Genomic DNA, 13,402 nt, shown 5'->3' on the forward strand with positions numbered 1-13,402 from the left:
GTCATTTCCTTTGTGTTTCTACACTCTGTGGGATGAAAGCACACGGATGGCTTCTTCAAGGTGGCACTTATTATAGTAATCAGGCCTGGGCTACGAGTTTATCGTCTTCATTTTATTTATTGAACCTTAATTATCGCTTTGATGAGGAAATAGCTTTAGCCTTTCATGTAATATGGTTTGGATATTCATTATGCTTATTAGGTACATATTAAAGTGCTATTTCTAAACATTTGGGGATTTTTCCCAACAAGGAAAGGAAACATTGTTTGGCGGTGACAGCTTCTTGGGACAATTTATAGTGGCTTGCTGTGGGGTGACTCAAACTTCTCTTGGCCTCAGTTCTTTTAGCGAAAAAGCCTGTAACGTGTTGTGACTATTAAATAAAGACATAAGAAAGGATTAAAATTCCCCCTGCCACTCTGGTGTTTCTCCTTTTGAAGTCTGAGAGAGCCCACAGAGAGGGGTTTTTATTCCATATGGAACATTCGCACCAACGTGCGTACTTGCAACCATGTGTGTCCACTGACAGGAGGTAAACCAGTACTGAAATTCGATTTTTAAACATCCTTCAAAACATACACCCACATAATACCTGGGGAGGCGATCCACCTATTTTGATAATTCTCCCCTTTTGCAATTCTTCTTTGAAAACACCTTCTGAATCAATGTATAAGAGTCTCAAGATAATTACTCTACGTCAGAGTCAAATCTGTTTTCATCAAAACCAGTATCTTGTGTGTAGTGATCTGCATTCTTTCTGAATGACTTTTGGCTACCATTCAAAGGATAACGATTTGTCACTAAAGATATTCAAAATTACACGGCAGTGTGTGACACACATTCTAAGAAGAAAAACTCCAAATGTGAATAACGCAGTGGCGGTGAAGAGTTGCCTGTTTCTCACAGCGACTGCCCGACAGAGTGCATAGCTGTCAGGCAACAGGGACAAAGGCCAACAGGGCTTCAAAGCGGAGTGGGGACCAACACCCAAATACCGTGAGAAAGAAGCACAACCTTCTAATCTAGATGCATGGCCCCGCAGAGGTTACAAGAAAGAAGACAAACAAAGCACCGATAATCAAAGGTGACCTACTTTACTTAGAACGAAAACACGGAGATGCCCAGAGAGACTCCGTGTTGGGCCCAGAGTCAGTGTAAAGAAGTCCCAGTGCAGGACCCCTGTCATGATCACTCCGGAGCATCCAACGCCTGCAGGAACGAGTACTTACTTGTACAGAGGAATGTCTGGCTCCTTTCCTTCTGTCCTGAGTGTCAAACAGCACTGCTGAAGCTGGGATTTAGGGTCATTCCAGTCCTGATTCAAAATAAACTCCTGCAGCAAGTCCCCAGAAAGTATTTAGTAATGGGCTCTGGAATCACCGAGCGTAAAGCATAGAACTAATATATATTTTATATGAGCTTACTTTTAATCGTGGAAAGAAGCAAACATTCATGAAAGTATGAACATATTCCAAATCCTTATCAATGTACAGCGCGGCAATAAATGCTGAGAAGGAGAACATTAAAAAATAAAACCACAATGTTATCGCCATTTCCCAGAAAGATCAGGAGACCCAGACTTTTAAGAAATGTTGTAATGAGGTTTTCAACTGCCAGACACTATTTTTTAGAATTATCATATCCTCTTTCTTAAAACAAGAATCACCCTTCATCACTGGTATTAGAAGCAATAGTATAGATGTGACTAAAATGCAAAAATCAGAGGGTACAAAGACCAAATTACATTTCGTTAAAGGCTAAATAAATAGTTAAAATGATACACAAAATGCTACTACATGGCAGGGAAAAAATGGTATCTGGGAACACAACTGTGTTAATAACAAATCAGAAGAAAACCTGAAGATCAGATAGGACATCAGAATGAGCACATTCTTGGGGCCTGCCATCCTCAACACCAATCCTGAGAAGACCAGCCATTTACAATGGTCTATGTTACCTTTCATGAACAGAAATGAAATAATTTATAGACTCAATCTGCCCAGAAAAAAAGTTAATACTGGGCTTAATGACAATACAACAATATATCAAACTTTGGATTAATAAATGGTGACCCCAAAGATAACTTCATTAAAAGGTACTGTAACCAAGTAAAGAAACAGTGAGTTTTTAAAGGAAGGTATAAAAGTAGCTTTCATTGAGGAAAAAAAAAAATTCCAGTAAAACTGATTACTCAATTTTTTTTGTAATTTTAATCTTTAAGTTACTTTTCTTTAGTTGAAAAAGTTCTTTTAAGTTCCTTAGACTGCCTTTGCACTTTGTAAATGAGCTGGTTTTGCATGGTAGACTTTTTAATATTTGTATATAATTCCAACTGTCAAGAATACTATAATATTAAAAAAAAAAAAAAAAAAAAAAAAAGGTCCAAGGCCCAGTGATTGGTCCACTTATTTTAAAGTAGTATCAGAAACAATAAAATGATGTGTAAAATCCTTTAGTTATCTATAATAGGATTATTTATGATGCTTCCAGACCATATCAGAAACTGCCAAAGATGACAACATTTGTCCGTAGAGCTTTGAGCTCATTCAAAACAACAGATAATAGTTTTAGTATTTAGTGAATAAATTACCCTTCTTTCTTCTATGCCCCTATATGAAGGCTGCTGGGTGGCAAAAAAAAAGCTGTGATTCACTATTGCCCATCTCCACACTCTGCTACTGTTTCACACAAAGAATGTGATGGCTGAACAGTAGAATGGAGGGGTGCAGGGGCAGGGATGGGGGTGATACCACTGAACAAAGACTGAATATAAAATTCATTATTCACTTATCTTAATTCCAAATTATCTTCCTTCTAATTAACTTTGGAGAAATACATAAATAAAAATTAAAATGGAAGAGAGGTTTCTTCAGTTAGAACATAATAATAATGAGCAGTAAGATAAATGTGGGTGCATCTGATTTAAACTCTGAATCTGCAGGTTAAGAGAAAAGCTCTATTCCTAAGACTCACATTCCAAAAGGTCTGCCAAGGTCTTGGTCCTAAGGGCCACGGGTCTCTTGGTCTTGTCATTGGTGATGGCATATTCCTGCATGCCCAGCTCCTCTGCTACCTTGGCTTGAGTTCTGTTATTCACCAAAGAGCTTCGCAACAACTGGCCAAAAGAAAGTGAGATACGTTTAGAAACCATCTCACTGTGGTCTCTCTTCTGCTCCTGTGTTGGGCCCAACTAGCCTGAGACCCCTTCACAGGCAGGGGCACCAAGGTAAGCAATGGTTGAAGTCCTCAACTGCTATCCCCAGGCTGCCGTGACAAACTCCATATGCTTCTAGCTTCCCCTTAATAGCTTACTCTGCTCCTGGATTTTACCTGACAATTTAAACAGTTTATTTAGTTTAGTAGCAGTGAGCTATGTTGGGGGGAGGATACTGTACTATGATTAAAGATCACAGCATCCATTAAATGTAATGCTACTAAGTGAAGGAGTATTAAAAAATTTTTAAGTCAACTTCACTGCAGCATAGTTTACAGACAGTAAAATGTACCCATTTTAAGTATAGTTAGATGAGTTTTGACAACATTCTACATTTCTGTCACCTGAAATAGGTTCCACGTGCCCCTCTGCAATCAATCAGTCCAATGCACCACCTACCAGGCAAACTTGACCTGCTTTCTGTCACTGTACATTAGTTTTAAGGGAGTATTTTTAGAAGCCTAAAATAAACTTCACATTTCACAGCACTGATGTTAAATTATATATTATAGGATTTGGGGAAGTAATGTTTTAGTAAGTATTATTTAAAAATCTTTCAATTATTTATTTATATTTTTACTTTTATTATTTTAAAAATGTATACAATATATCCTGAGTTATAGTTTATCAAATTGAGACTGTCTCTAATTATATTAAAATATGACTTTCATATTTCAACTTCAAGAATTCAAAACAAAAATTCTAGCAGAAATTTTAGTCAGCAAAGAGTCCTCTAAGCACCATCCTAAGCAATAACATTAAACAGTGCATGAAAATTATACAACAAACCCTTCACAGAGGTGCCCATAAAACAAGCATGGTTTAGGATTTCAGCATTCGCTAACCACTCACTAGAGGAAGGTGGGGAGGGTGGCTAGGGAAGCAGGTAGAAGCCAAGATGGACCAAACAGAAGCTGAAAGTAATTATTATCCCCAAATCTAAGATTTCGGGGAATAACATACCTAAAGCTAGAACTCTTCTTACAACAGCTAGAACAAATTCTTGGTCTATTACAACAATCCCTTCCTGCTAAGGAAAACCGGTGACACCAGGGCCAAGGAGCAGGAAGCAGCTGTGGGCTGTGCTAGTATCACACCCCTACCATTCCACATCGCACTTTATTAGATGCAAGTTTTATGCTCTGTGGCTCCACAGTGCCAACTGAGCTTATGAAAATCAAGATTTATTCTCAATGCCTGAGATTGCATCCTTGACAATAGATAAATAAGAAACAATATGTTCTTAATTTGCCTGACAGTGATGCATGAAGTAGAAATACAACTTGATCTTCATAAGCCATGCTTGCTGCTGAGTTACAGACTATTATTCTTTGCCTGTCTCTGCCCCCTTCCTCCTCCTATTTCCCCCAACTCTATCTTTTTTCTCAATATAGTAAATGTTTCATTAAAATTAATATCCACAGAGAAGCTCAAAATTAAAAAGGCTTACCATATAATGTTAATAAAAGACCCAACCAATAAGAGCCCACTAGCCTAATATCTTGTAATTCCAGAACAACTGAACTGGAAGAGAGAGATCTTTTTTCATTTGGATTCCCAGTTGGGAGGTGGAGGGGAGGCAGTTCTCAAAGTAGAGGACGGGGGGAATAGAAGGGCTATTTTGAGAATACGGTTGTGCTGAGCAAGTTGGGTTCTCTCTCAGTATATGCTTTGGTGAGAAGACAAAACTCTAATTTAGGTTGCCTATACGGAGATTTCAGGCCTCAAAATCAACAAGCCTAATGAACACATGAGCATACACAAGCTGCCTTCCAGAGTCAGGGCTCATTCTTCACTATTATACAGTAATGCTGTCTGATGGATAAGGAGGAAAACAGTGAGGATGCTAACAAGTGCTTCTGGTTTCACCTAAGATACACCCTGACAGGTCTTGAAGCAGTAGGGTGGCCAGCAGAAAGTGATCTTCAAGTTCTTGCCAAAACTAAGAGCCTAAACCAGAACTCAGTGTGGAAGAAGGAAGCTATAAACCATCCATATTTTTAGAGTCAATTTAAATTTAGAAGATGAGAAGGACTTTCTCTTTACCTAAACCACAAAGTCTGAATGGCAGTTCTTTAAATGATAGCTTGTATCCTTGGCCTCTGCTGAACCCTACTTCAGAATGAATCATGCCGTTTGCCAACAAGTGGAACCAAGGTGGGGTCACAAGGCAGAAAACCACCTGGAGTTATGGCAGTTCAGTGTTAATAGCTGTGGAGCCCAATTCTGTGCCAGGCACTATGCTGACAGCTAAAGACCCCAAGATGATTGACACACCATTGCTGCTACTATCCAGGGAAGCCACGCGAACTGGCCATTGTGATGCACTGTGGTAGCTGCTGTGACAGCACAGAGGTCACGGTGCATGGAGGCACTCCTTTCTACCTCAGCCTAAAGGCCTCCTGGAGGACCTGACCCCTGAGTAAAAACACTGCAGAGGCTCGCTGACCTGGCTGTTATATCAGAATCATAAGGTGCTTCTGAGATACTGGTGCTCAGGCCCCTTCCAAGAACCAAGGAATTAGTATTTCTGGGGATACAACTTGGCCATGTGCACGTAGGTGGATTCTGACAAACACAAAATCAGAACTGAACAAAGGAAAGAGTCTGCCAGAGGGTGGGTGCTACGGTCTGAATGTCCGTGCCCCCTAAAAATTCCTATGTTGAAATCCTAACCCCTAAAGATGATGGCATTAGGAGGTGGGGCCTGTGAGGTGATTAGGTTATGAGGGTGGAGCCCTCACTGATGGATCAATGCGCTTATAAAAGAAGCCTCAGAGAGATCTGTAGCCCCTTCTCCCCTGTGAGAACACAAGGAGGAGTCTGTGACCTAGAAGAGGGCCCTCACTTCACCATGCTGGCACTCTGATCTTGGACTTCCAGTCTCCAGAACCGTGAGCAATAGATTTCTATTGTTCATAAGTGGTTCAAAATACCACTAGTCTGTGGTATTTTGTTGTAACAGCCTGAACAGACTGAGACGCTGGGAATGGGTTTTCCAGGAAGAGGGAACAGCTTTGGCAAAACAAGGCACCATGACACAGCAAGGTGATCACTGGGTGGGACTGGAGGAGAGGTCAGAGCTTCCAGAGCGGAGTCGGGAAGCACTGATGCAGGTGAGGCCAGCTGGTCTCTGGGGAAGTCTTGCAGGTCATATAAGGAAGTCTGTACTTTCCTGTAGGGGAGGAGGAATCCCAAAAAGTATCAAATGGGAACAGGGGCAAGGTAATTTTTTGATTTTAGAAAGACTGTTCTGATGAACAGATTTGAATGGGGCAAGATACGAGGTTGGAAAACCTGCCGACATCGATGCTATAGATCATTATTTTACAAAGAGGAAATATCTGCTTTTTATTTTTTAGTAGAATGCTAGAAAATTATATTAAATACCCAATTAAGCTTGAGACAGTTATTAGAGTGTTTTGTGAACAATGCCTTGCATTAGATGTGGTAGTGAAAAGCAAAACATTTGGCACCAAGTTTCCTGGGTTCCAACTGTGGCCCTACCACTTCCTGGCTCAGTGACCCTGTGTAAGTTACTACATCTCTCTGAGTTTGTTTCCTCATCTATAAAATGGAGCAAGCAGGCACCTGGGTGGCTCAGTCGGTTGGGCGTCCGACTTCAGCTCAGGTCATGATCTCACGGCTCGTGAGTTCGAGCCCTGCGTCGGGCTCTGTGCTGACAGCTCGGAGCCTGAAGCCTGCTTCGGATTCTGTGTCTCCCTGTCTCTGCCCCTTCCCTGCTCATGCTCTGTCTCTCAAAAATGAATAAACGTTAAAAAAAAAAAAATTAAATGGAGCAAGTAGTACCTACTGCACATGGTTGTAATGAATCACAGTGCAATGGCTGGCATGCAATAAACACACAAGAAATTTGTGTTAGCCGCTATTGTTACCCACAGTAGCATCATCATTATTAGGAAAGATAAGCTCACTCTTTGGTTACAAGAAAAGGGTTCTATAAAGTTCTAGAAATTCCTCTGGATTTTTCTTCAACACAGTTGTTCTAGATACCTGTCTACTTATTGTCTTCAAAGCTTTCCATTTTAGCAAGTGCTAGGCTGCCCTTAAAAACTATTTCTTTAAACCCCACCCACAAAAGACAAAATTTTACTTGAAAAAAATTTTTAAGTTTATTTATCTTGAGAGAGAACGAGCGTGTGTGCACCTGTAAGCCAGCAGGGGAGGGGCAGAGGGAGAGAGAATCCCAGGCAGGCTCCACGCTGTCATCACAGAGCCTGACTTGGGGCTCGAACTCACAAACCACAGATCATGACCTGAGCCAGGATCAAGAGTCAGATGCTTAACCAACCAACTGAGCCACCCAGGTGCCCCACAAATTATACTTGAGATCAAGAGAAAAAATGAAGATGGAGTTAGGACTCTCTGTGAAGCTGAGAAGATGGCTGAGTTCCTGATGCAATGGCAGGCCCAGTATAAATATCACACACCTTGAATTCTGATTTTGAGAATCCAGGATGTTTTTTATTATCTCAGCACAGCAGTCTTTCATAATTAAACTTAACTTTTAATAGGAAAAAGGTTTACTGCTTTAAAACAAACAAAGAAACATATTGGCATTCTTCCTTCAACTTCTCTATTCACTCTCGATTCTAAAGAGGAAGCGACAGCTGTGGGACATGAGTAACCAAAGAGGGCCACCTAGTGTAAAATATGTAGACTGTGATTTATTATTTTACGGGCTTTAATATAAGAGCATGGGGTGAACGCAGAATATATTATTAAAAGTGACAGTGATGTGCCACACAGGTCTATTTTACCAAGAGTGGTAGCCAGATGGTCTCCATTTCCTATGATAACTAAAGAAAAGGTACACAAATGCTAGCAGGCAAAATGCAGGTCAGATACAAAGAGGCAAATTATGTTAGTGACAGAGAAATTCTCAAATAGGAGGCTGTGGAATCTATCCTCTCAAAGAGATCTTGTACATAAGATCCGTGTTTGTCCAAATGATTTATGTTTAGTGCTGTCTGGAGGCAGCAGAGAGGGATTAGATCACTGTTTCTCAAACTTTTTATTTATAATCCTTGCTTTCTCATATTGCAAAGCATTCTTCTAAAAGCAAACAGAATTTTCTGCACATTCACCTCACTGACGCACACAAATGAGCATAGTACCTTGCACATAGTAGGTATGGGGTTAACAACTATTTTTAGCTCAGGAGCACAGAGGAAAGGCTAAGAGGGAGGAATGATCTAGAGGGAAGAACAACATGCAGGTTTGAAACTTGCAAGTGTGACAAGACAGGCATCTGGTCTGAGTTAATGCTCTTTGTTACCCTCTCACTACTTACCTAATCCCAACCCTGAAAAACAAATACTTCAGTCTATGAAATGAACCTCAGTCATCCTAGTACAACTATATATGCCTGATATTCCTTCCCACGCAGGACTTTTTGAATATCCAACTCCTACAACACTATGTTTTTCCCCATCAGCATCCAAAACTTCCCATTTCATTTGCTCAGCTGTCCTTCTTCTCTGTAAAACAAGTGTACAAAGAAATGGTTCAAAGCTAATGAATGCCTCCCAGTGTAAATTAATGTAGTTGTATGTTCTTTAATCCAATAATGAATAATTTGCTATTTCCCTCATACAAATGCAACTGTAGCAAGTAATCTCCAACAAAATTTTAAATGAATTTTAATCTTTAGACATTCATAAATAAGTTTTCAGCCTCCTTCTTTACACATAAGACAACATGCCACTTTTCCCTCCAGTGCCACTGCTACTTCCCTCTCTGTACAACTTAGCTGCCCACAAAACTCTCTTTTATTTACTCATCAAATATGTATGGAAAGCCTACCATATGGCCTGGGCACACAGTGATAAATAAAAACATGATCTCCCAGAACTTCCAGGCTAGTGGGACAGGCAAATTGAAAAAAAGTGCCAGGAAAGAAAAGAACGTGGAATTCGGAGTGGGCAGGAGGGCATCCAGGAAGGCTCTCCTTGCATCCAGAAGTCAAGCCAGAACTGACATCTAAGGGAAGAGTAGGAGAGACCACGCAGATGGGAATAAGGGCTGGAAGCAGAATATTCTCCAGAACAAGAATAGTACATGCAAAGCCTGATGGCAGGAGGCGGCTTGGAGGAACACAAAACAGGCCAGCATAGAGGTGCACAATGAAAAGAAGAATATGTGACATGAGGTGGACAGCTGGGCAGGCACCCTGGGCCTTGCTTACTCTTTAGTTACTATCCAAAGAATAAACAAAAACCACTGGACTGGGATATGACAATCATTCATTGAGCATATTTGCAGAACAATGATATACCAACTCCCAAGGACCCAAGGAATCAGGAATGAAGAAAACAGACAAAAACTCTTGCCCTCAAGGAGTTTATACTCTGATGAGAGAAGACAGTAAACAAGTAAAATACATAGAAAATGCCAAGGAGAAAATGGAAATGAGGTTTCAGGCTGGGAGACAGGGACTAGGGACAAGGGGAAGAGGTCACTATAAGTTAAAGGCATCACTAGTAAGATAGCATTTGAACCAAGACCTGAAGCAGATGGGGGATTTAGCCACAGCATGTGCAAAGACCCTGAGGCAAAGGCTTGCTTAGTGTCCTGTAGAATGGCACAGAAGCCAATGTGAAGAGTCTAGGAGAGACAGAGACAGCATCAGAGAGGCAGGTCATAGGGTCTTGTAGGTAACAAGGAGGTTGTAATCTGACTTCCTTTTAAAACAGTCCCTGTAGATGATGTGCTAAACACAGACTGAGGGCTGGGGGGCGGGGGGGGGGCGGGTAGCGAGAGGGGGGATGGACCAGTTGGGAGGCTATGGTTATAATTTAGGGAAAAGGTATTAGTAGCCTGGACCAGGGAGTTAACAGCGGAGCTGGTAAAAAGTAGTCACGTTCTGGACAGAATTTTAAAGTAAAATCAACAGGACGCTAGTGGCTAATAGGTATAGCATGAAGAAAAGAGGACAGTTATGGATGACTTCAAGGTTTTCCCCCTGAGCAAATACAGAATGAAACAGTCCTTACTGATATGGAGCACAGCTAGAGAAAAGCAGGTTTTGGGGTGAAAAATCAGTTTTGTTTTGGCCATGGAGATGGCCTAAGAGAAATCCAACTAGGGATTCCAATATATCTTTACATCTAGGTAGTCAGGTATATTTGGAGATATAAAGACCTGAGTGGAGTTAGGGGGAGAGGTACAGGCAGAAGTATTCAAAGCTATGAGATTACTCAGAAAAGAAACCAAGAGAAAAGAGAGGAGGTCTGAGAACAGGGGCACTCCAACATTTAGAGGCTGGGGAGATAACAGAAATGACCAAAGTGAACTGAAGATGAACAGCGAGCACGGTCACAGGAGGTCTGCTGTGAAAAGACGCCAGCCACCGCTACAGCATGAGAATGCATCACTGAGTGGGGGCAGGAGTGGATACAGGAAGGATACAGGATAAGGAAGCTATGACACTGTCAACAGGCCTGAAACCTGGGCTGACTGAAGGATTTCCGCTGAGACAACACGCACCGTGGGGGAGCACACAGCTGCAAAGGCCAGTTCTGCAGACAGCTGCGAACATCTCGGGGAAATCTGTACATGCTGCACTGCCTAGTGCTTGGTATAAACACACCCTTAAGATCATATCCTTTGTGGGGCACCTGGGTAGCTCAGTCAGTTAGGCGTCTGACTTCGGCTCAGGTCATGACCTCACGGTTCGTGGGTTGGAGCCCCACAATGGGCTCTGTGCTGGCAGCTGGGAGCTCGGAGCCTGCTTTGGATTCTGTCTCCCCCTCTTTCTGCTCCTCCCCCGCTCATGCTCTGTCTCTCAAAAATGAATAAATGTTAAAAAAAAAAAAAAAAAAAAGATTGTATCCTTTGCAATTTAATAAATGCCACCTCTTCTAATGGGGTTTCTTTGTCAAGCATATTCCTGTACCATTTTGCTAGTGATGCAGAAGTTGCTACAGTGGTCCAGGTGACAGGCTGGTTGAGAGAAGAATTTAAGTGATGAAGACGAGGTGGCTACTCAGGAAGTAACGACATCAGGACTCGTGATTGGTCTACAATATAGGCAAATGGGTGGAGGGAGGAATCAAAGATGATCCCTAGGTTCCTGACTTGCAACACCAGCTGGCTGATGCTGCCATTCGGTTACTCAGCAAATACTAGAAGAGGACCCAGGTGCAAGAAGACCATACATTCTGTCTTGGACATGCAGAGACGCTGAGAGGGCAGCCACAACAGCTTAGACAAAAAAAACCAAAAAAATAGGACCAAAGAGGTCCCTGTGGACATCACTGCCCCTAGAGGGGACCTGATGGTGTGGACACAGAAAAGACTGTCTGGGAGAGGCTCTCATGAGAAGAGACATGGCCTGGAAGGGAGCCTTTCAGATGCTGGAATATCCATCAGCTGCACAGGGGGCTAACAGAGTATGGCTAAGGAGGTGAGAGGAAAACCAGGAAATGCAGTGTCACAGAAGCCAGCAAAGGGCAGTGTTTCAAGCGGGGGTGGGGGGAGCAACTGCAGCAGCACCGATGAGAGTTAATATCTTTTAAAATATGTACTCAACTGATGACAGATCATCTTTGTTTTGCCAGCAGATCTGTCAGTCCTATCGATTTCTACCAAAGCTTTCTGTGAATATAGTTAATAAAACCGTCATATCATAATTTTGTCATTTAACATCTTTCTAATAAGCTATTCAAAAATTCTCTAATTTTAAGACAGCAAGGCTGATAAACACACTTTGGATAAAACTATAGTTATGGCACTGAAGCACTTCGGGAAAGAACATAAAACTGGAGTCTTTAGTTCTGGTTTTACCTTCATCTAGACCTTGGGCAGGACTTGTGCCTTTCTGAGTTTTGGTTTTATCATATGTTCAATGTGTACATGTGTGCAATGACCAAGATAGGAAGCAGTAAACTGGTCTATAGCATCCCACTGCCACAAAACCCAAGAGTTCACAGTTAATTCTGCAGGAATACAAGGGTAAATGCGTGTGTTGAAGTCATACATTTTCTACATTTTGGCCTCTATGTGGCCAAAAAATGAATTACTACTTCAAGCCATTTGGCTTGGTTTGGTAATTTCTCAGACCGACCAGATACTCTGACAGCTATGAAGTCTATTCCCTAATGGAAGACACTGAACAAGCAGTTATTGACTCCCTAATGTAGAACAAGACACTAAACACTAGTTTATTTCTGGTAAATACTCCTATGTTCTTCAGAATTTAATATTAATTCAAGAGGAAAATACTTCCTTGTCCATCCAAAAGTAGTTAACTTCAAATGGTCATCAGACTGTTATTTTTTTATATGTTTATATATTTATTTTGAGAGAGAGAGTGAGCGTGTAAGCATGAGTGGGGGAGGGGCAGAGAGAGGGAGACAGAAGCTCAGAAGTGGGCTCTGCATTGATAGCAGAGAGCCTGATGCAGGGCTCAAACTCACAAACCGTGAGCTGATGACCTGAGCCAAAACCAAGAGTCAGATGCTTAACCAAGTAAGCAACCCAGGAGCCCCTTAAGTTAAATTTAAAAGAAGTGTATTGCTGATTTCCCATATAATAGTACATGGGGCATAGTAAGAACACAATGCTCACTGAGTGAGTGAATAAAAGACCACATTTTGTTAGGCTTAGAAATTTCACTGAGAAATTATATCTAAACACAGTTAAATCACCATATTCTCCCTAATTCCAATATTTGTGTCTCACATAAACTATTTCCAGTGTTCACAGTTGCAAAGATAAGATCCAATTCTATTCAAAGCAAAACATGCATAAAATTGTTGAGATGCAAACTATGAAAGACTTATTATTTCTTCAATATAATAAAGAAGAAAATCTACACTAACAAAATATCTTAGAGCATACTACTGTTTTTCTTGGCCCAGGAATGTATTTGTTTTCTCAATGCCCAACTCTAGAGGGGCTTCCAGATATGCTTTGTTCACCATTCCAGCTATATTATTGATCAGTTTCATAGAGTAAAAACAGTACGCAACAAATAAAAAAGCTCAATACAATTTTATAAAATAAAATAAAAATGAGAGAAATGGGGGCTGTTTCACTTTGTTCATTAAATCAAACCTTGCCTATGTCCCTTTCAACTCCACCCTGGATCCAGCCAAACTCATTCCCTACTGTGTCTCTATCTTCTGGTTTTTCAGGTTGTGCCCTTATTTCAGTACACCCATG

General features: G+C 41.2%; 1 protein-coding gene across 7 annotated transcripts in view; it reads right to left on the bottom strand.

Annotated features, from left to right (window-relative positions):
* The window catches only part of DROSHA (drosha ribonuclease III), a 124,452-nt gene that overhangs the window by 5,873 nt on the left and 105,177 nt on the right, over positions 1–13,402 (bottom strand). For all 7 annotated transcript variants that reach the window (XM_019450726.2, XM_019450727.2, XM_019450725.2 and 4 more), the window contains 3 exons: positions 2,974–3,115; positions 1,425–1,507; positions 1,230–1,333 (listed from right to left, as the gene is read on the bottom strand). In XM_019450726.2, the coding sequence (XP_019306271.1) occupies positions 1,230–1,333; positions 1,425–1,507; positions 2,974–3,115 (329 nt within the window). The remainder of the gene's footprint in view (positions 1–1,229; positions 1,334–1,424; positions 1,508–2,973; positions 3,116–13,402) is intronic.

Source organism: Panthera pardus, unplaced genomic scaffold, assembly GCF_024362965.1.
Source record: "Panthera pardus isolate Hobbes unplaced genomic scaffold, ASM2436296v1 HiC_scaffold_2, whole genome shotgun sequence".
NCBI lineage: Eukaryota > Metazoa > Chordata > Mammalia > Carnivora > Felidae > Panthera > Panthera pardus.